The sequence below is a fragment of the Lichenostomus cassidix genome, chromosome 1 (genome assembly GCF_008360975.1).
Source record: "Lichenostomus cassidix isolate B80296 chromosome 1, HeHo_3.0, whole genome shotgun sequence".
Lineage (NCBI taxonomy): Eukaryota > Metazoa > Chordata > Aves > Passeriformes > Meliphagidae > Lichenostomus > Lichenostomus cassidix.
Window position 1 is genome coordinate 37,904,233 of NC_139479.1, and position 24,353 is coordinate 37,928,585.

The 24,353-nt window shown below is 36.6% G+C and overlaps 1 protein-coding gene across 2 annotated transcripts in view; it reads left to right on the top strand.

The window, feature by feature from the left end:
* The window catches only part of NALCN (sodium leak channel, non-selective), a 222,673-nt gene that overhangs the window by 121,251 nt on the left and 77,069 nt on the right, over positions 1–24,353 (top strand). For both annotated transcript variants that reach the window (XM_085056984.1, XM_085056992.1), the window contains exons 12-15: positions 1,835–2,002; positions 6,414–6,605; positions 13,096–13,233; positions 17,093–17,167. In XM_085056984.1, the coding sequence (XP_084913110.1) occupies positions 1,835–2,002; positions 6,414–6,605; positions 13,096–13,233; positions 17,093–17,167 (573 nt within the window). The remainder of the gene's footprint in view (positions 1–1,834; positions 2,003–6,413; positions 6,606–13,095; positions 13,234–17,092; positions 17,168–24,353) is intronic.

A 24,353-nucleotide genomic window follows, 5' to 3' on the forward strand; every position in this document is an offset into this window, starting at 1 on the left:
GAAGGAAAAAAATACAAGCTCTGTCAGCAGGAAGACAGGTGTATAAATGTAATCAGATGTTATGCAAACCATTTGATACATTTTTAAGTGCCAGTGGTTTGAATTCATTTGACAAGCATGTGAAATGCAAATGATCCTGCCCACACATTTTTAGAATAAATTAAAATACACTTAACACCATATTTGTTAGTCTTGTTCTAATGGGAAGCCTATGTGCTCTGAAGTGTGTATGTGTGTATTTAAATGGTACTGTTATTCCACCTGCTCTGAGCTGAATCCCAGCTGGTTTCTAACCACTGTTCCATTTTTCCTAATTCAATGCCCTTCTTCTTTTAGGACTCAGTTAGATGTCTTATTAAAAGTGAGCTTTACTTTTAAGATTTTTTGATAGAACATTTTCCTTGTGTCTTAGAGAACTTCAGGTAAAGAAGTATTCTCCTCAAACCTGGCTCATTGTTCTCCTAGAGCTCTTTGAGATCCCAGAACAGAGGCTGAAAAACTGGCCAGATCCACTTGAGGATAAGGCCATGAAAGTGTCCCTACACTTTCTGTAACTGAAAGCATGCAAATGTTTCTTAGTAGTCTTTCTTTCCTAATGGGAAGAGATTTTGGAGTGCTATGAAGCATTTTGCCTCAATGTAATCATTCTGAGGACATTTGAAGCCTGATCACAATGGTGTATGCCTCGAGGAAGCCATATAATGTATCTGGTAGCACTGCTTGTAAAAAGCTGTGTGGGCTAGGGGAATAAACAAAGGTCATAAACCTCAGTGTTTAATTTCCATCTCCACTCCTGCTTGTGACAGTCTTGTGCACATAAAATATGTAAAATTTTATTTAGCTATCTCACAATCTCCCTCTTTCATGTTGATAAATATATTTTTGATGGACTGTAGAGTTTAAATTTTAAATAACACAAATACTTAAGGCAGCATGCCAAAGATTTTTCACTATCAGATTCAGGATTAAAATCTTAGTCTTTAATTTTTTTGTCCCCTGCCAGATCCAGTAGACCTCATGACCCACAGTCAATTAGTCTCTCCATCTTAAGAGACTAATAATGCTTGTCCTCAAAGGAGATTTGAGCTGCATTTTCTTTTTTTGTACTGCATTTTGAAAGTATTAGTTGGAATTAGATGTGACCTAATGTTCTTTTAGGGTCTCTTTTGAGCCCAAACAGGTGTAAAGGGTCAGAGAGGAACATTTCTGATTCTGGAAGAATCCCAAAGTCATTCAATCTCTACAAGTAGATTTCTTCCCTTGTAACTTTCCACCATGCCCAAGTTCTTTAACACCATTTTGAAAATTAACCCGTTCTGGACTAACTTTGGATTTCATGTCTTTTTTTTAAATTTGTTTTAGGTGCTTAAGTCCCATTGCTTCTTTTCTACCTGTTTCGGTTGTCATATTACAATGGATGTTTTAGAAAATTGAAGTACCAATTTTCAAAGTAATAGCCTTTAAACTTCGGTGTGTTTCTTAGATCTCTTAAAATTCTTCAGAAAGCTCATATGTGCTGCTTTATGTTTTGAAAAAAGAAGTCATAAGTCATCATGTTTTCCTTTTTATAAGTGTATGTAAAGTGAAATATCATCTGTATGTATTCAATATTTCATGCTTTCCAAGTTGTGAAATCTACCTCTCTGTGTTGAGTCATTAAAAAATTTCATGAAGTGATATCTATTATTGTTTGTTCTGTTTAGAATATGGTTGGTTTTGTTAAATACAATATTTATTTTTGCCCTACAAAGCCCTGATAGCCATCATGACATAGAAGCTTCTAATTTAACTCAGTGTTTTGAATGCATCTTTCTTACTTTATGTATCCGTCTAGGTTGCTTTTACAGTTCTGTTTGATTTAGAAGCTCTTCTGAAGATCTGGTGTTTGGGTTTCACAGGATACATCAGCTCATCTCTTCACAAGTTTGAGTTGCTGCTTGTAATTGGAACCACTCTTCATATTTATCCAGACCTCTATCACTCTCAATTTACATATTTTCAGGTATGATCAGCTACTTTTACTTTTTATCCTATATACCAAATTAAAACATTACCCATCCACATTTCACACAAATTTCAATTTTATCGCAGTATTGGCTCATTTTGAGAATAACTTTAAAATAACAAATCTCTCTGGTTTTGGCTATGTTCATTGGGTAGATTTACAGAAACAGGACCCTTTCTAACTTTGCTGAGAAGTCCTTTCTGTTATCAATAACTTCTGTTTCTTACCTGAGCTGCACTGTTCAGTAAGTTCTGAATTAGTTTCTTCACTGTGCTGCATTGAGTCTTGACCTTGTATACAGCTGTTTGCAGCACCACCTTCCTGTAGTGTCCACCACAACTTTCCTGGCAGCTCTCCTGGAGGCCTCAGTTCACTTGCTGTTGCTTCTCCACATCTTTATCTTTGTGGAGTCACATGCCTAACTAAAGTACTGTGGGTCTTCCGAGGTAATTTCTTCAGAATCATACTTGGGTTTTATAGCTCTCCAGCCATTCTCTATCTAGAGGAAAAGAGTGTTTTTAGAGGCTCTTCCTGCATTTTCAGTTTGGGAAAGAGCAGGAGAGTGAGACAAAAAAAAAAGAGTTGATTTATTCTGACTTCTGATTCTTCTTGTCAGCTAGCCCAACCACTTTCCCATTCATCCTCCGTGAAATGCTTAAGGTTGTTTCAGTTTTGGTGGAAAGCACTGGGATTCATTATGTGTTGTATTCTGCAGTGCTAAAGAAAGGGGGGGGTTTAAGAATATATACATTAAAGGATTCATATCTGTCCATTATTCAGCAATGGGTTGGCATGGTGAATAACTAATACTCAATAAAGGGAAATAATAAATCATCGGACTGAGTCCTCTCAATACATGTGATTAGTTATAGTGACACATAATGTAAGCATGAGTGCAATATGAGGGAAGCAGTCTCCCCAAGTGTGGGTTTTGAAAATGGCCTTTTCAGATTTCTGCAAATGTCATCCTGTATGTTTTCTAAGTGGTTCTGCAAACCTGCTCAAGAAAGCTTTCAGGATGAAAAAATCTATTTTGTTTTCATTTGAAGACTTTTCATTCATTACAGCTTTGATTTTGCTGTCCCAGTATGTAGAATGTTGTTATTGAGTGCAGCTTGATGCATCTAAGGTGCACTCTGGTGTCAAAAGGACATGAGGAGCGTAGCTGGGAGCGTAGCTGGGAGCTCTCAGTTAAATCAGTCAGCAACTTAGTTAATAATTGCTCCATATTTATTAAGACATATTCCACTAATGACTGCTGGTTCCTTTGTAAGAATTTTCAGTATAAATTATGATAGTTTTGGATGAAATGGGTGACATCATCACTACTAACTCACAGGATTAAAAGTATAATTAATATGTAGGCAGAGGCTGATAATAATAAGTCTTTTTAATGGATTTAATTAGTTATGCGGAGTGGTGGTGGTAGTGGTCTTTTTTTTAATTATGCTTTTATGACAGAAAATTTCAAGATGTGATTTTTTTTTTCCAAAATACATGACAGACCTACATTTTACAAGCAGAAACACCTGCTACACTGAAAGATTTTGATTGTATTTTGCAATCCAAATCCCCTAAAAGGCAAATGATTGGAAGGTTGCAGAATACCTTTGATGTCAATGTGTAAGGTATACACCGTATTCCTCCACAGTTAAGTTCTGGGTGAGCTAGATAACACATTTTCAAATCAACCAAGGTCAAAAAGCCTTTTTAACATGAATACATCTTGATGTTAGGCAGATTTCCAGGCATTTAGGTGTTCATGATGACAGGGTAAATGTGTTCCTTGTCAGCCAACAAAACAGATTACTTGAAAACAGAAGTCGTTCTTGACACATTCCAGGATAGTAAGCAAGAATTATTGTTTGGCTTGTCTAGTCCTCCTTGCACACATTTCAGTTTGCATTATTCATTGGTCTATATCATTACCTTTTGCCAACACATCATTCACTCTTGACTACATTGACTACTGTCCACCCTCCCACCTATCTTTCTTGTATTCACTGTGCATTCATTCAAGACACTTCACAAAGCCCTCTGTGAAAGACTATAGCAAAGGACTGTTACATGGCTGTAATCTGTAGGACATAGAATTAGCGGAGAAATGACAGATTTTGCATGTTGTTGGATAAATCTGTAATGAACCAGCATAAAAGGGAGAGATTTAAACAGAATTTAACTTATACTGGGCTGAATAGATGGTATTGTATTTAAGCTTGGGGAAAACACTGCTGAGTCATTTTCTGAATAACTATTATCCCTTGCAGGAGATGTGGCCATTATTTGTAACAAAGCTGTGGTTCCTCTTTTGTATTATTCATTTTGATTTGTTTTTAACATACTTATATATTTAATCCAAATAGTGCATTTTTACAGCTCCTAAATTTAATACAATTTGCAATCCAATTACACAAAATGCATAAATGTTCATTACTATGTACTTTTGCTGGATTCAATTTGTCACCTAATGAAAATAAATGAAGAAACCAAATAGTATCAGTAAGATTAGTGTGTTGCTTAAAGGTCAATTAAAGTTCCCCAAAGAAAGGGGGAAAAAAGTAAGGCAGATAATTGAGTTTATCTAAAAAACCACTCAGAATACCAACTACCATGAAATCTTGCTGTACTGGGGTCTGTGTTGGAGCTAGTATTGATGGGAACAGAGCTAACACTTATACATCATGAGTAAATCTTGTAAGTAAGGACCATGTTTACATGCTAATAGTACTTGGAAATGTCACTCATCTCAATGTCTGCCTTGGTAGCCAGTTTCATGTACTCAGATTATATGTAATGTAGCCATGGTATTCCAATATGAAAGAAAGGACTTTATCTCACCTTGTGCTATTGTGAAAGCTAAGCTGTCTAGTGTAACCTGTGAATCTGGGACCCTTGTTTTCCAGTGAAGACAGTGGACGCTCATCCCGTCTTGTGCAAGGGCTCTGGTTTGCTTGGAATAAGTTGCTCTGTTGAGTTGACCCTCTCTGTCTCCTCTTTTGTAGTTAAGTCCAGAAGACAAGCATATTCTGCATACCAAATGGGTAGGGAGATGAGCTTCATGTGAAATCCAAAGGTGTACATTATTAGCAGACTGCAGGGTACAGTGAACTCAATGTATGAACAACTTCTGTCAGACTTATTTTCTGTCCAAAAACAACATAGTAATTATATTTGATTTGTACATAAGGTCAGCCAATAACAGCACTGTAATTCCTACCTTTCATTTTCAATATGATCCTTGTGGAAATCCAGGTGAGACCTTGGAATAGAGAGTCTTTTTCTTCCTAAGAACTGCAGAATCTCAGTTGCCCCATATACTGCTTGTCTGTTGTCTTCAGCAACTGCTGTTGCTGCCTCTGCCTCTTGTTGATACTGATGTTCATGTCACTGTGTCAACATCAGTGGCAGAAATGGGACAATCAGAGCTATCAGCAGCTTTTTCAAGGTAGACCCGGTGGGGAATGGGTCAGGAGTTCCACACAAGATCAAAGTTTTGCTGCTGCTACTGAGAGGTGCCAGATATGTCAGGGCAAACAGTGGTGTTTGTGTGATACTGAGTTTCTCTGATACCGAAAAGCATCACCCAAAATTTCCCATGTTATACATGATATGAAATAACGAAATACGTTCATTACCAAATTTGCTGGGTTACGTGGTATGTAATGGCAAACAGTTTTGCCTCAGGTCACTGAAATGGAAGGATGATCTGTGGAAGAAGACTTGGCAGCTCTTTATGTGAATATGTAACCTGGTGTAACAAACATCATAAAGTCAGAGGAATCCATATTGGAAGTGGCCTTTCAAAGCCATTTCATCTATCCCTCTGCTCAAAGCAGAGTTTTCATCAAAGACTGTTCAGGACCCAGTCCATTTAGTATAAAGATGAATTTTTAACAGTGATGATAATCAAACAGGAGCCATTTACCTAGCACTTTAGTGGATTCCCAGTTGCTACATCTAGACTGATGTGCTTTGACTCCTGCCTGGAGCCAATCTTATGTTTGGTAGCACTCTACAAGCCTTTGGTCTCTAATTCCACATTACATTCAGATTTACTGTCTGTGGTGTGTTTTGCCTATGTCTTTGCTCCTTTTGTTACCCCAAAGCTGGCTTTACCCAATTGCCTTTCTGTGATGACTCTTCATGATTAGTGAGTTAACTACAGCCTTGGAGACCTTAGGTCCTCCCATGCATGTACTACCATCTCATGCCTGTATGCCTCAATGCTACTTATGTTCCAGGTTTTGTGGTTTTAATCTAAAACACTTGTCACCTGTTACAAGTGGTGGCAACTTGATATTTATTGGTCTATAAGGCTGCAGATCCCTTTTTGGCCATGAATGTCTGATATTTGAAATCGTTGATTAATGTGATAATGAAATTATTGCATTTTTCTCTTTCTTTGCAGGTTCTTAGAGTAGTTCGGCTTATAAAGATTTCTCCTGCTTTGGAGGACTTTGTGTATAAGATCTTTGGACCAGGAAAAAAGCTTGGGAGTTTGGTAGTATTTACTGCCAGCCTTTTGATCGTAATGTCAGCAATCAGTTTACAGATGTTTTGCTTTGTGGAAGAACTGGATAGATTTACAACCTTTCCAAGGGCAAGTATAAAAAGCACGGATTACTCATTGCTTGTTACTATTTTCTTATCATGGATATTTTTTTACCATTGATGGCAGAGTTGGCAGTGTTTGGCTGATGATTGAGCTTAGTGATCTTTAAGGTCCTTTCCATCCTAGTGATTCTGTGATTCTGTGATTCTGTCATGGTTTAACCTGGCCAGTAGCTAAACATCACACAGCCACTTGTGAAATCCTCCCCCTGCAGTGGGATAGGGGAGAGAGTTGGGAGGGGGAAAAGTAAAATTTCTGGGCTGAGATAAAGACATTTTAGTAGGACAGAAATGGAATGGGAGACAATAGTGATAAAAGAATTAGAATATACAAAATCAGTGGCTCACAATGCCACTGCTCACTATATGTTGACTGATGCTCAGCCAGCTTCCTATTGCAGCCCCTAACCAGCTTTGCCCCCATTTTATACATGACCATATGAGATGGGATATCTCTTTGGTCAATTGAGGTTAGCTGTCCCAGCTGTGTCCTCTCCCAGCCTTTTGTGCACCCTCAACCTGTTCACTGGTGGGGTGCGGTGAGAGGCAGAAAAGGCCCTGACTGTGCAAGCACTGCTCAGCAGCAGCTGAAACATCAGGGCATTATCAAAATCATTCTCATCTTAACTGCAAAATATAGCATTGTACCAGCTAGTAGGAAGAAAATTAGCTCTATCCCAGCTAAAACTAGGACAGATTCTATCATATTTGTTGTTACATTAGCAGTCGTCCTTTCCTTCTCATAAACATGAAGCAGTTTATCTCCATATGTATACTTTAAAAAATTGTATTTTCTGGGTGTAATAGTCTTCCTGTAGACCTTCTGTAGTGAAAGTCACCTTTCCATAAGATAGATATTCTCTTTCTGCTGTCAAGGGAACATAGAGAAATTTTTCCTATGCACCATGATGATGACACAGCACAGCATATGGCTTAACAATACTCTAGCATGTTACAGGAAGAGGATTCATGTCCACAGGCATGAATATTAGCCCAAGAATTTATATAAAACATGTCTACACATGATTTATATCTTCATATTATGAAAGTGGTTGTTCTTGATTTGTTCAGGAATGCTGTTTTTACACAGGGTTATAAAACCTGTCTGCATTGACAAAATAAGTGTTTGCCTTTTGGGTATAAATAATGGATATTTATTGGCATCACATTAATTCAGAACAGAACATTGAAAATCAGTGGAAATTGGAGCTAATGTATTTATTGAAGCACACTGTTCTGAATGAAAATAGTGCAATTTCTTTAATAGTGGATTAGACTGAGCGTACATGGAGTGCTTCCAGTGACAATTTATTTGTTTCTGTCATTCCAGTTTGGTTATCCAATGTATCTCTTTCAGTGAAAGTGCATTGGTTGGAACAATTAAATAACAATGAATAAGGCAGCCTCAAGGGTCATGCATTTAGCGAACAAAATGGCTAAACAACAATTTGTAATTACCAACCTGAACTTGATGTATGGGAAGCTGGCCATCAAATGTGAGAGAAAAAATGCTTACCCACAGGGAATAATGTAACACTATGCTTTCTGTTTTGGAAAACGTGCTTAGAAAAGCATCCAGTAGAATTACATATTCAGTATAATTCATTAAAAGCTGAAGAAAACAAAACAAAATAAAAAATAAAAAAAATAAAAAAATTAAGCTTTCCTAATTAAGTCAGGTGTTTTAATCATGGATCTAAACCATGTTCTATGCTCAATTCCCATGTACAGTTTCTGAAAAAACTTCCAACTGCAGGTTTCAAATCACCCTGGAATTTTGTTTCAGAATTATTTTATTATTTATGCAAAATGTCAGTGAACGTCCTGAAACAATAATTGTAGTATGATTAAAATAAGACAGGATTGCAATCACCTGCACATTTTAACTAGGGAACTTGATATAAGCATCTGAGAAACATCCGCTTGCCGTGAAAAATTGGTAATATATATCAATACATTAATAAGGTTTTGGATTACTTTGAGCATTTTAATCTGCTGCCATTTAAGCTTCAATAAGGGCTTCCAGCATATTGAACTTTAACAGGTATATGTAAATACTAAATACAAGTTGAACAGTGAGAAAATATTTTTTCCTCCAACAAATTGTACAGTTCTTTTACAAACAGAAAATGTCTTTGCTTGTCTCCTTTTTTTCTGATTTATGTTCTGGAAAAAGAGAAGAGCTGTTAGCAACAATAAAAGAGTGTTTCAGTAACAGTGAATTAAAATGTTTTTAATATTTTTCATATGATAGCCAGAAGCAAGAGTATCTCATTATTTAATTTTTTTATTTGCATACATCTTGTTATGTTTGTTTCAGAAGTGTAAAATTTACATTATGTGGTTTCTTTTTGCAATTTTTTAGTGAAGCATCTCTTCATAGGTTGAAAGTCAGTGAAAATTTTGTACTCAAAATTGTGATTATCGATGTGAAATAGTGGTATCCCTCTGAAAGAGTGTGTCTTCCTAGCAAAGGCTGGGAAGTTCTCACATTTTTTGCCCTGAGTAAAGATCACTGAATCAGTTCGCAATAAGACAATTATGATTATTTTCAAAACATGACTGAAGACATAGTATATAACATACAAAATTATATGAAGTATGCAATACCAGAATTTGCTAAGATAATTTTTCAGGAGTTTACCCTCAAAGAAGAATAAACCTTAAATAGCCAGGAGTGTTATTCTGAGTTTTTTCAGTTAAAATACAGAGGACAAGCATGATGACAAAAATGGTGACACTAGAGGCTAAATTTTGAGTTTGTACGTTAAAGTGCTTTCTACACTGAAACAGACAAAACCTAAAATCATTTTCAAACTAAGTGCTTTATAAGAAGGCACAGTATGGGTTTTGGAACAAATAGACCTCCTCCTTTTGCTAATGCCTCTAAATTGCATGTTTTCACATGGTTTCCTGATGACAATCAATAGGCATAAGCTCAGTGTTGCCATAGCTACTAATTTCACCCTTCTTTTGGCCATTACAACTTGCCAAATGGACTGGCTTTCTCTCTAATACTAAGTATAGAATTATAGATGTTTGCTTTACGGTTTTTAACCGATCTGCCGTCTCTTATTTTTGCACATTTCCTTGGTCTGCACATATTGAGCCATGAGGAAGGACAGGGGTGGCTAGGCCCCCTGAAGAAGGAATGGGAGGGGGAAACTGTTCGCAGGCATAGGTGTAAGGTGACTGCTAAGAAAATTCACTGTATGGAGAACAAAACACAATGTCTCTGACTTCCATGCCCTGGTTTCTCTTGGAGTTTGGGGCCATGTGCTGACTGCTCTGTGTCTCAAGTTACAAACTTGGGAATGCTGCCCTTCTTTTAAATGGGTCAACACAGGATGAAAACCAGGCCCAATTGATCTCAGCCAAAAAAATCCCCCAGTTTTCACAAAACTAAGTCTCTGCTCCTAGCCTTGAGCTTGGAGAAAGTTCAAGATGTGAAATGTTAGTTCAATCTAAGTAAGGCCCATTAAGAAAGAGATGAACAGTGTAGTCTTAGTTCTCTGATATAGTTAAAATCTCAGTATCACTGCCACATTTTTACAGAATTGCTACTCTTCTCTCAGGGCGTTACTGACCCCTCATGATAGTGTCAGAAGGAAAACATACATTTTGGCTGGTAGAACAGCTTGCAAGGATGTTACAGCAATGTCCTGAATCCCATTAACTTAATTTGCAGAATTAATCCCAATGATTGTAGAACTGCTTCTATGAATTAGTCCAGTGGAATTTGGTCCCTAAAATTTTGTAGACAAGCACCAGTTAAAAGACAAGTACATTATAACTGTAAGTAGTAATTTGTGTGGCACCACCCCTGTAACAATTGGACAAAATGTCAGAACTGGCACTTTGGCTCACATATTCTACCAAACCTTTGCCAGTCTTCCACTATAAATAAAAAGGTAGTTTGATTTCCATCATCAAAACAGCTCATTAAGTAATAGGGCATAAATACTCAAAGAAATTGACAGTCTTTTCTATAACACAAATTAATTCAGAAAATCAGTATTTGCATAAATTTCTAAGTCTCGTCTTCACAGATGTTGATTCTGTCAGCTAGTTGCATTTCAAATTAATTTTAAAATAAACAGTGGGAGGTACACCTTTCAGCTAAAAATAACTTGCTCCAAAGAAGATTGCTTGGTGCAAAGCACATATTCATTGTGCACTACTTTATTTACTTGAAACTAATTTTTTCTCATCTACTGGACTTTAATGTTGTAATGAAATGCTTAAATTACATTGAAAGGCCATTTTATAAAACTATATGCCTTATGGACAACTGGTTTGGATGGAAGATGAGATTTTTTTAATATTAAAAGAACGTCTCCTCCACATTAATCTTTTCTATTAATGAGGGATCCACATAATATTGAAGGTATTTTTGCACCTTGAAGAATTAAGTAAAAAACGTATTTTTTCAAAGCGCTAAGCTGTGGTAGTTCAATGTGATTCAGAAAAAGGATACTGCACTAGTTCATTTATCCAGTCCCTCAGGTGTTTTTAAAGCCAGCAGTGGGCTGTATTACTAAATGCAGTGTCCACCTTATCCATCAGCAAGGAGTGCCGCAGCAGTCAGGTGTGATGGCCACTGGCTCCAAAGGTGCTCTGAGTGCGGGCAAACGATGGCTGCCTGGTTTAACTTCCGCTCCCCATTACAAAAGGAACTTGAGACCCAAGAAGCAGTGCTCCGCGCTGATGGGGTCCTTGTCTTCTTCACCCTAAAGCACCACTGGCAGATGTAAAGGAGGCTGAATTTTCTGCGTGTTTCATGCATGCTCAGCTGGCTACAAAAGGCCTGTCCTAGATAAAGATCCCAAATGTTTCTTTCTCTGCATGTTGCACATGGGGAGCAAATGATTTTTTTATGAGGAAGAGAATTAGTAGTGAGTTTGTAATTTTGTGCAGTGGATAGTCTGTGCACAAGTCTAGAAGGGGGCACTCATTTGAAGGGAGGATCTGGCTACAGGTTGGCAATGTGCTGGTTAAGACCAAGATTACTGGCAGAAACATGAAGCAGAGGGCACTGTGCAAATTTCAGCCCTTATGCTTGGCCTCTTTGAATACATGACATACCAAAGACTTTAGCCACCCCAAAGAATTTACAGAAAAGTAGTTGCAAACATTTTTCTCCGCTGGAGTCTTAAATTGAAGTCTCCCACACAGTTTTTTTTGCCAGCAGCTTTAAAAATTAATTAGAACCATTTCATTGTTTTCCAAGCACGTAAGTTTGTATAGCTGCATTTTTAGCTTTTGCAGCACAGATTTTTGCTTAGGGTAAGTTGATGTGAAGGGCTGTCTGGGTACTGTTTTCTCACAAGTTAGACAAGAAGAATCCTGTTCCCTTTTTGCCAGCGCATTAATGTGTTAATCTGCTGCTGCTGGGCACACTGTGCACAGACCTAATATATCCTTGTAACTGTGTTAACATCTTGAATTCTAGGAATCCTATTAGCTGTAAGCTGCATTGTTAATGTCTTCAGTTTCTAACACTTTTTTGTTAGGCATAAACTTCAGTAAGTTACCAGCTTTGATCCTTGCTGTCTGGAAAGAGAACTCTTTCAATGTCAGGCAAAAGAAACTTGTGCAATAGTTTGGCCCCATTGAGACAGTTAAGACTATCAAGATATACCTTTCACTTTGCTGTTTCCTAGGCAGTCTGCAGTCCTCAGTGTCTGTGTAGGATGTACATGTCAGAGTTACACATTGATCATGTTGAGTTCAATTCTGGCTGGTGCTGTAGGCTCCAGCTGAAATTTCAAACGTATTTGGGTTCTAGGCTTATCTGCTTTCAAATGTTCCTGTCGCTAAATAAAGTTGTTTGAAACATTCCCGTTATTCCCTCTATTTTTGACATGTATACCTGGTCTCAAGGAATTTGAAAATGTTATAGGAGTAGTTCCACAAATAATGCTATTTAGAAAATATAGAGAAAGAGTCTGGCTGAATCAAGTGTAGGTACAGAGACCTTGCCATGTGTTGGTTAGGCTCATCTGTGGAGTGCCTTACACTATTACGAAAACACTTATACTATTACGAAAATGTAAATGTATAGTCACATTTAATTATAATGTGTTATTATAGATACATTTATTAAGAGGTAACATGGAAGAAAAAGCATAATCAAATCACAATACAACATAACATTCAAAGCAATAATCTCTGATACTCAGGATATTTATCCTGTTTATTCAGCCCTGAAGGAAACCAAAAGCCTCTTTGTATGGGCCAATGAAGCTAGGACTATGTTACAAATTGCAGGTAACAGATCTGTCAAAGATCAAGATACTTGTTTTTCCTTTAGCTCATGGATAGCCTTTTACTTGGCTTTAAAAGTTAAATGCATTTCTTAAGATTTTAAAAAGCAAACCAAAACAGGTGTTCTGCTCTGTTAGATCAACTTTAGGAGTGTGACAATAAAACCATTTAAGCATAATTTGTTAATATGTTTGCAGTTCTCTTTCTTGCAGGCATTCATGTCAATGTTTCAGATTCTCACACAGGAAGGATGGGTGGATGTCATGGATCAGACACTGAATGCTGTAGGACATATGTGGGCACCAGTAGTTGCTATTTATTTTATACTATATCATCTTTTTGCTACTCTGGTAAGTTCTCACTTGCGAGTGTGCTGTGCTTTATTTAATTTTGAATTATTCTCATAGCTCTTGTTTTATGTATTATTCTCAGCTACTTAAAACCAATTGTAGTGCTCATTTTTAGCATAGAAGGCTTTAGGATTGGTTTTTTGATGTGGTAGAATTAATTTACCCTTCAGCCATGTGACACAAGGTGGTGGCCTTTGTTCTGGTGTGAGGTCTTGTTTTTCTTAGATCCAAGACACTGCTAGACTAGAAATGTAATTGTTATCTGTCTTGAACCTTCACAGCTCTAATGATTGCAGATTTAAGCAAGTGATTTTATTTATCATGTGGAAATTGTCTCCTCAGCTTTCATTTCATTCTCTTTGCAACAGCAATTCAATAAGAAGTGTAAAATCTTAATATATAAACCCTTAACTAGTCATCCCTACAGCCCTGTTGCCTGATACAAAATCAGTGGATGAAAAATACATTATATAGTATGTCAAACAATAAATGATGAGAACAGATACAGCAGTTCCTGCATGTAAACAGAAATGGTGATTATATTTTTTTTAAAAAACAAACTACTTTTTTTTCTGTATACATTTTCTGTATACATTTCAAATGGCATTACTACATTGTTTTATAGAGAAAATGGGAAAATCTCTTTGGTTATCCTATATCAATAAGGGTTTGGTACTTTATTTGAATACCAACACAGAGAAAATACCACAGTCAGGAAAATAACCATTTTATGCACCTTTAATTCACTCCAACTATTGCTCATTTGTATTTTCCATTCACTGCAGGTTTTGATGCACTTACTTTTATTTTCACTTTCTTCATTCTATATTTTTTTTTGCTCAGATGTCTACTTAAATAAGGTACTAACTGTATTTATAAAACCTCCACCAGCTTCTATCTACTTCTTTTACTTCACAGTATATCCCATTTCACTTCTACAGAATGAATAATCGGACTACAATTGTGAGTGCAATGGATTCCTTCATAGGGATTGAAAACTTGACCACTTCATAAATGGCAATAAAGTGCATTTCATGCTCTTAGAAATGCTTAATCACATTAAAATATACATTATTAAAGTATAAATGAAACAAATATATGTACCAGGAGATACATAGGAATGTAATTTGCTCACCAGGGTCAGAAAATACAATTTTTCATGGTGGAATGATCTGTAAAACTCCTTGGGAATTGGGGTTATAAAGTGAAAGGGAAGTGAGTTTTTGGTCATGGATTTGAAAGCAGTTACTGGTAAGAGAATCTTACAGATTTTTTTTGATTCTTCATCAAGAACATTTTCTGATCAGGAATTCATTTTTAGCTCTTAGATGAGTATTAAGCAAGTCCATGAAGTAAAATAGTGTCAAGTGACCTCTCTGCTAAAAAATTACATCTTAATTGAGAATTAAATTAGCTGTTAGAACAATTTTAGTATTCTACCTTATGTTTCATATTTTGAGTCATCTGGGATTTCTCTGTTTGTTTACTGAAAGCACTGATTTTGCTAGGAGCGAAGTCACTTTTCAGTATACCATCCTCAGTCCTTTTCGAGGGAGTTTGCATTTAAATGCACAGTCCTTGCTTTCGTTCATAAGGGTGACACTTCTTATTCACCTATGCAAATCCTACATGAACAAAGAAACCCTGAAAAGACAACTTTGCAGAATTATCTGGGCTTACGAAATTGTTAGTTTAAGTTATAAGATCTTCCTCAGATCTTGGAAGAGAAAACTGTGCAGGACAGAGTTGTCTGTAGGCAAAAGAAATTTAAAAGAAAATAACGTGGAACTGGTAAGGGAGCATGAAAATGGTTGGGCTGCTGCTAAAACCAAAAAGAAGCATTCTAAGAATAAACAGCCATCAGTGAATAACGAGTAAAGTCAAATGAAGAAACTACTTTCACCAACCAGAAGCGGGGCGTCAATTAGAATTGAGAATGATAATTGCAGGCATTTGGCATAGCAGACTGTAGAGACTTGAAAAGAAATTAATAGGTTCCACATTGGAAGGCAAAGAAAAATTGAAGCTCAAAAAAAGCTCCCTCTTTTGGAAGCGAGCACTGTTATTAGATGAGATGGTAGCAGAGGAAGTTAAACAAATAACAAGTTTGCATTTAACTTTTCTTTTGTGGTAAATTGTCTTTGGTTCTTGTTGAAAAAAAGCAAAAAGGGAGTTAATGAAAGGCTTGCCTTGATACATATCAGTGCATGAATCAGCAAGACTGTAAGGGGTGATACATTTAATGAGGACTGTACTTTTTAGTGTGGAACTGCACTTCCTTAACTGGTATGCTTTGAGCAGCAGATACTGGAGTATCATAGAATGTGCAGGATATTTGAAGAAGGAAAACACCATACTGTAAAATCTTGACAGAACTATAGAAAAACTGTTCATTAACAACTAGGAATCAAAGTAGTTTCTATGTGACAACCCACTCTTAAGGCAAAGAAGTACCTAGGATTCATAAATGCTTGTTGGTCAAAAGGAATGACAAAAGTCAGAGGGTCCACAAACAATCAGAAAGTCTTGCTAGGCATGGAAATTAGTATGTTAGTCCCTGATTTACTACATGAGCACACAGCAGTGGGTTTTAGATACAGGGGTAGGGTGAAAGGGAAGATAGATACTAATGAGGTACAGATGAATGAAAGAGGGACAGAAAAAGAGAGAGAAAAAGAAATCACTAGCCCTGTTTCCAGCTTTGATCCAGCTGGGGGGATGCTGAGCCAGGTTTCAGCATCGATCCAGCAGCATCAGTCTGGCTCATGAGATGTCCAGGATCCTGGGGGTGATTATCCAGATAGTAAATGTGGATCCAGCTATGTCAGTGTGGCTAGTGGAATGTCCAGGGTACTGGAGGGTGCCGCCTGGGCTTGAGGGGGAACCTTTTTATGGACAGGTTTCTCTCTTTCTATGCTAATTAATTATCATGTGCAGTCTGTTCTTTCAGGCCTTTCTGGAAATGGGTTAGAAGGCTTTGGGGTTCTTTGGTGATGTCAGTCCCCCCCTACAGTCCATGCCCATGTCATGCACATGTCCGTGCCAAGTCATTCTTGCTCTTGCACTCCACTGTGTTGTGGTTTTAGCTCGTGGAAAGTGCTGCTCTATCTCTGCCTCAGCCCTCTTCCCCAGCCAAACGTTCTTTCTCACAGCATGTTGATACCATTAGTCCTTGGTTATTACCAGCAATTCTTGTCTGTTATTACTCATAGATGGCTCCACAGTCATCCAGTTATCAGTGTTTGAGGCATACACATTCACCCCTTCTTCTGAGAATTAAGAGCTCAAAAGGATCTCACTTTGGACCACTGTTTATAGGATTGTTAAAGAGTGGGCCTTAGTGATAGCAATTTCCCATCCTGGCCACAATTTAAGTCAGTAACTTTCTCTGAAGTTCACTGAGGTACTTTGAATATGAGGGAAGTCCATAAAGGAAATGAGTGTCAGGTGGCTAAAAGTTACACCTTAATTGAAAACCACCTTAGCTTTACAAGATGTTTTAGGTCTTAGCTTTGTGTTTCTTTATATAATAATAATAGTAATGTTATTTCTCATTAATTTCATTTTCTCTTCATGTGACGTACATTTCAGTGAGTATATTGTTAAACATATATAATGTATTGATCATCAAACCTAAAATTCAACATTTTAAACTCATACTAATTGTATGGTAAGAAAAAAAAACCCCATGTACTACTTGCAAAATGGCTAGCAGATAAATAGTAGCAGGTGATACTAGTTTAACATGTCAAAGGCAAGAATCCTGTTTACATTTGCAGGGCTGTAATTTTTTAATCCATGTTACTTTCTTAAGAAAAATAAGATAAACTTTAACAAATTCTTTACAATTGTTTTGTAGATTCTACTCAGCTTGTTTGTTGCTGTTATTTTGGACAACTTGGAACTTGATGAAGATCTAAAGAAACTTAAACAAGTAAGAACATGTTTTTATTGTCCTTGAAAGTATTTTTAATAAAACATTACTTTACTGGTTTTTTGTATGGCAAAAGATGGGAAACATCTTCACCACAATGAGAAAAACAGTACACGTGGAAGCAAATAGCAGTATTTTCTTAGATAGTTTACAATTGCACAACCTTAAGGAAAAATGAAGATACCATAAAAGAGATGTAGAAATTCAGTTTAATATTCAATAAAAGTCAATTTAGATACTGTTGTAATGAAAATAACTTTAAAATCACAGCTGGGCTATCTTTTTTTTTATAAACGAGTGAAATATATCTCTGCCCATGCTTTATGAGCACAGCACAGCTCCACTGCAGGGAGAGTACTGGGAGAGGGTCCACAGTCAGGAAGCAGTAGAGCACTCTCTGGGCAATGTGTTCGAGGAAGGCTGAAGTTTCTTGGCAAAGTTAACTCGCTTGATTGATTTTCCTCATTTGGGGACCAAGAAGCCATTCTCTCATGCTTGAAACCCCAAATGTCAATCACATAAAACAAATGTAAATAGAGAGTTCACGCTGGCCTTTCTGATCCTGTGCACAAACCACCAGAGAGGAAGCACATTTATTTAAATAAATACATAGCTGTGCTTTAATCTGTACAAAGAGAAGCAAAATCATCGACATTTCCCTATTTCATGCATGGAATAGCATGAGCTAACACGTGGGAACTTCTGTAATATTTGGCTTATGGCCATCGTTTGCTGGTTTTGTTCATCTTTCATGTGCATCAGCAATTGTCACAGAATTATGTTCTTTCAGTTCTTGAAAACTAATCGCCCAGACAATTGAGATATTTTACATTGAACTGACATGACAATATCAGACAAAGACTTTTGTCTTTATAGAATACAATGCAGAAATCAATACTGCTTTTGCTGTTGCAGTATTAAATATCTATGTATAGCAAACTTCAAATAAGTAAAAAATGCAAATATTTTCTGCCTTAATGAAACACAAATACTGGATTTCAGTTGATCAGCTTACATAAATGAGAGATCTTACAGATGATTTGGGATGGTGGGACAGTCTTGAGTATGCAAACTGAATAGGCCAATCAAGGGCATTCATTTTTCTCTTTACTAGTCTCAAGAGGTAAAATGATCTGAAATGAAAATGTCTCAGATGTATGGTAAGCAATGTCATATCATACTGATAATCTTACAGGAAATTTTTCCTACTGTCTGTGTGAGATAAGAGCACAAATCAATTTTCTGAAGTGAAGAGCTTAGGATATGAAATCCAGAGGCTTTTCTGTGAAATGTGGTATCTTTGATTCATAAACCAAACTTTAAAACTACATCTTTGCTTATAAAATAGCAGCAGCACATCCTTGTGCTTCAGCCACCTGCTCTGGAGGTGGTGATCAAGAAGCAATAATAAGTGGCCACCACTAGCAATGCTTGCCATGTTTTGGTCTGAAATCTTGTAAGTCTGGTAGGAATTCTGTCTCTGTGATAGCAGTAGAGAATGCTTAAAAGGCATAAAAACAATTTTTTAAAAAAATTTCTCAACTTGATAGCTTTCAGACTGCAGCACTATAACTACATGAGAATGGTGCTGGGCCAGAATAAAACTGCTGCCTCGGCCACCAGACCTTCTAGCTACCATGCCACTGACAGACTGTTTCCATGACTCAAGTGAGCATTTAACCACAGCCGAGCACTTTGCCATTGGACATACCATCTGGGTTCACTTGCATAATGGTATATGGATTCTGCATGCATATTTTACACCACTCAAATGCCTAGAAGTGTTCGTGGTGGCTGATGCTGGTTCACTTGCACTTGAGCTTTTGAAGTGGTCTGTTGAACAATAGCATCTCTTTGAAGACTATCACTCACTACTATTGAATGCATTCCCTTCTGGTATTTTATGCAAACAATGAATGTTATTAAAAGTGTGTATTTTAAAATGCCTACGGTGAAAGGAGGGAAGGGGTCAGTTCCTGGAGCTCAGTGATACAATATTACTGGAATGAATGTACATCTGATTAAGTGTCTAGAACAGAAAACGTTTCCTGTGGAGTAAAGGTAATGGTATCACGGGCTCACTGCTGATGGTGACTGCTCTACTGTGCTGAAATATTGGTTGTCTTATCTCAGAAGATAAAGCAAAAGGAGTTTTTGATTGAATGATATTTTGAATTCTCTACAAAAAAATGAAGTTTAAGGAGAAAGAGGATTGTTAGGTAATTGTTGTGTTTTAGGCAAGACCATTTCTATAAAGAAATAAATCTGTATTGCTGCATGGGAAAATTTTCAACATCTATAATTAAGAGATGAATGGTGTTCGAAGGGAGGAGTCAAATAATTCAAGCTGTTAATGTAAAAGACATTGAGTGGTTGAAAATGGTGAAATTGTAATGCTCTCCATCCTTGGGGCTGTATTTTTTTCCCTCCCTTTACTGGCTGCAAAGCTCAAGTCCCAGGGCATTTTCAGATGATGAAATACTGAATGATTTTCTAGGAAGGAAGGAGAATATATTGGTGCCAGAAATCAGACCTACCCAATAATCCCTCTTGAGCTGTGTTCTTAATTATGACTTAATTTCTTTTCTAGAACTTGATAAGAAAAATTTTGTTACTTATCTTTCAGATTATTGGCAAAGGACTAATTAGTTAATATTTTCAATGTAGTCTAGAATGTAAAATGATATGTGAACACTTGCTATTCATGTTGCTTTAGTAAATGTGTTTAAATGTGAATACATCTAAGCAAAAATGCATTAAATTACTAGGAGATTCTAAATAAGATTATAAAACAATGTTTTTAAAAGAAAGTAGACCTCTGGAATTAAATATGCCAGTGCAAATTTAGTTAAGGATTTACATCATTATTCGGTTTTTAATTACACCATTACATAATATTAATTCCAAAAGTCTGGCCAGTGCAAAGAGTAGATAGAGCTCATTTTGATAAACCACTAGTCCATTTATTGTACAGTGTGTGGTGTGATTCTGTGCATTATTTATTGCACAGTATTCAGGCTTTGCTGCAAAGACAAAACTATTAATCTCCTTTATGTCTTTTTTATGGTACTCCTCATAAGTATGTAGAACAAACACAAAACTTGTAAAAGATTAATTAAAGTGATTTACTTAGCAGCACAGGTACACATAAGAATAGACACTGTTTTTCCAAGACACCATTCAGCTGGTTAAGAACACAGTCATTCTTTGTATCCTTACAGCTCTATTCATTTGCAATGCATCCTCTGCCACGTCTCATCCTCTCATCTATGTCTGCCATCATTGCTCAGGTGTAAAGGGTTTGTACTGTAGGTTTTAGTCACCGTTTATCTGTGCAATAAACTTGACCCTCTACAGCAATCCACACGGAGCCTAACACATTGCTTAGTCTCCAGGTATGGCATTGGTCCTGCTCATCTTCCCATGGGGCCCTTTTCTCGGGCATTCAGTACATCAGTTATGCAGGTGATATTGAACTTAGGCACAAGAAATCTGTCAGCTACAATCCTGACTTCCTTCTCATTTCAGCCTGTCTTCTCCACACTCTCCCCAAACTATTGTCCCAAAGTTAAAAAGAAACTGAGAGGATTTCTTTGATGTCTTTTGCCTCTTGTGATAAAGTGTTGACTTTCTTTTTAGAAATTCATCATTCTTAACAAATCTTGAAGCATGACTTTCCTTTGCAGCTGCTTTTTTAACTTTTGCCATTATATTTTCCACATATTTACTGATTCTGTTGTTACATATTTCTATCAATTTGCCTGGACATGAAGTCGCACTGATTAGGTTCTCTAATTCTCTACCCTGAATCCCTTTTTTAAAGTTAGTCACACTTGCCACTTTCCTTTTCTCTCACTCCAGAGTTTATTTAGGTGACAAATTATCTACCATTGCTTTATGTCAGCCTTATTATATCTGAGATCCTTTAGAAGTCTTGAGAGAATGCTATCAGGTGTTGGAGTGTAACAAATTGACCTTACATCAGTTATCTTCCATAAGCTTTTCTCCTGACATTTTTGTAGAAGATAAATCTTTGGCACAGTTTAGGACCTTCTTTGACCTTGTCTGTGGCCAACACTGTTCATTTTAATTTCTTGCTTTGGTTTATTTTTCAGAGCATACTCAATTAATAGTCTATTGCTCTTTTAGACTTCCTGCTTTTTTTATATCCTTAAAAGCTTTCTTATTAGATTTTAATTCTTTAGAAACTAGTCCCTCAAAGTCTTTCATGATCAGACATTATTTTTATTTTAAAAAACGCTAGAATGCATGGGGTTTTTTTCTTTATTCCTTGCTTAGCATATGGCTTTCTTTTCTGAAACATATCCATTTACTTTTAAGTCTCCTTTGCACTCCACTTGACATTGCTGGCCTTGTTGACCTTCTTGGAGTTTTTATGTAGGTGGTAGCTGTAGTTTATGCTTCTAAAACAGGATATTTAAAACTACTCCATATACCCCCCTTCCCAGTTTCTGTCATTTGTCCATTCCTTTAAATTTCTTTTCAAAAGTTTTGTGATTTTTCAGTAATTAATATTTTCATTTAAAGTCAGTGTAATCAATGGATTTGACCTTCTACTTATAAAGTAAAATCTGAATTTAAGAGCATTTTTATCACGGTTACAGAATAGCTTTTTTATATTTATGTCATGAAGTAGATCTTGCTCAGTACTAAACCATGAGGCATTCACTTAGGTGTTCTCTGGCTGTGTAAGTCAGCAAGGAGTCACTTAATGAGTAAAAAGTTAATATCTTTCTTTTACCCTTTCCTAAGCATATAGGAGGGTCACCAAAGGCTTCCCACTGTTACTTCTGCTTGTCTTTAGGCCTTGAACACTACTTTGCATATTGAAATCACTTTCTAATCCCCTTTTAAATATGTGTGGAATATTTCTTCCAGTTTGAGATGCAGTTTCAACACGCATGGTATATGCATTTACCTTATTCACTGTATTGACTGTAGAATTTCTGTAGCATATAGAACCAGTCTTTCACTGGTGCATGCACTCTTGTTCTGGTGAACATTGCCTGTTCTGCACAGTCTGATTCTCTATGATCCTACTGCCTGCCTGCTACTTCTACCAAGTTTCTGAGATGTGTTTTGTGTCAACAGTGTGGAGTTTTTAATAACAGAAATTCTAATTCAACCATGGGGGTTTTTAGAGTTTCATTATTAATATAAAAGCCTGTATATATGTTATTCTTGTTTAGTTTTATGTGCCCTCCTTAATATGGCTTTATTTTTTATTCTTTTCTGTTTCCTGACAGAATTTTATAAACTTTCAGGCTTCCTATAGCTTCATTGTGCTTGGAGAAGCTCATGTTTGCCTTGTTGACTACTCTATTCTGGTCTTACTCTACTGTTTTAGTACCTGCTTCTTTAAACAGCTTTACAGCCAGCGACATTCCTTAAAAATGTTATGAAGGTTTAAACACCTGGATGGAATTCATCTCATTTCACCAATGTATTATAATGTTATATATGCAATTTGTAATATTCATGTAGATTTCCTTCCCTAGTCACTGAAGAGTAGCAGATACTTTTGGAGGACAATTTTGAGAGATAGATCTTTTTTATAGGGCAGCTACAAGAAGATTTGAAGCCAGCTATGATATTATCCTCAAGCCACCCTCACTGTATGAGCTATCTTTCCTTCATCTGCAGCATAGTTTGTAGCTTACAGCAATGAAACCTATATGGCACTGCTTCTTAATTGCATATCCCAGCTTTCCTGGGAAAGCACACAGGAAATTTAACTGCTCTGTCTTACATCATATATATATATATATGTATCTATATATATATATATATATATATATATGTATATATAAATCTAGCAGTATTAAAATACAACATTTTCTTTGTTTTTCTTATGCTTGTAACCCAGTTTACCTTACTAGCTTTGGAGGGTTTATCTTAGAGTTTGTATCAGACAAGATTATTGTGTCCCTGTTTTACTCCTGGAGAATCAAAGCTGAAGTGACATCCCTGGGTTCATACACAAATTCCCAGTATGCTGAGGAATCAGTGCAAGTCTGTTTTAGGCCTTAGGCCCCTTGAGTCAATCAGGAACATATGTCTACCTTTTAAATTGTTGAAATCTCACATAAGTGTAGTTCTCTGCTTCAAAGAGAAAATCCCTTAAGGAAGATCAGATTTCTGTCATATCACACATGTGCTGTCTGTGCTCACTAGTGCACACTCACAACATCAGTACAGATGGCATCCATTACTAAAAATATTTTCCCCATGCCTTACTATCTGACAGCAGACATTCTTGGAGGAGTAAACAACAATTTGCAGTAGGGGCATTTTTCTTCTAATTTAATTAAATTCCCATGCTCACCAGTGAAGGTACTTGTCAGATGTACATGCTCCTTTCCCTCCAGTTCTGCTTCACACCATGAAATATATATAAGATTTTTTTCCCCCTAAATCCATATCAAAGCAGCAAGTGCTACAGAGGTGTATATATATGCAGAGGTAATATATAAATATATATATAAATGTACATAGAGTATACATTATGTTTTTTCAAAGAGCTGCCTTTAGAATTATGTTATCTTGCCTCTGAGCTTCGAAAAGTAACAGATTTTTACAATGTTCATTTTCTCTCTTCTGACTTTTAACTCTTTGATGTTGTAAACAGAAACTTTCATAAACAAAGAAGCTAGGAAATAATGATACCTTTTTTGCTGGTTTTGCCTGTTGAGATAGATTCATGTTTTCAACTATGTTTAATGTCTGAACACCTCAATCTGATGCCAGTGGTTCTGGGTCACATTTTGAAATGCTTAGAAGCTTTGCAGAAAGAGGCAGTTAAGCAAACATTAGTGGTCTTTGATGAGCTTTCACAGCAAAAGCATAAAAGAAATAAAAGGAGTCCATTAGGCAGTCTGTCTCATAAGAAGGCACAATTGCAATAGAATAGAGTAAAGTAGGATTTCAGTGGCATCCAAAAACGGCAGAACTGTCATGGAATCTTGGAGGATTTTGGTGGTGATAGTGGTGATGGTGATGGAGGCAATGGGGAGGTCTATACTGGGATCTACTGCCACCTAATTGTCCAGAATTAATGCACTAGAGTATAGAAATCTTTGAAAAGAAGTAAAAAAGCTAATAAATATTTATGTGTTAATCACTCTTACCTTAAAATCTACACTTTTTTCCGCTCTTGTTGTCAGGG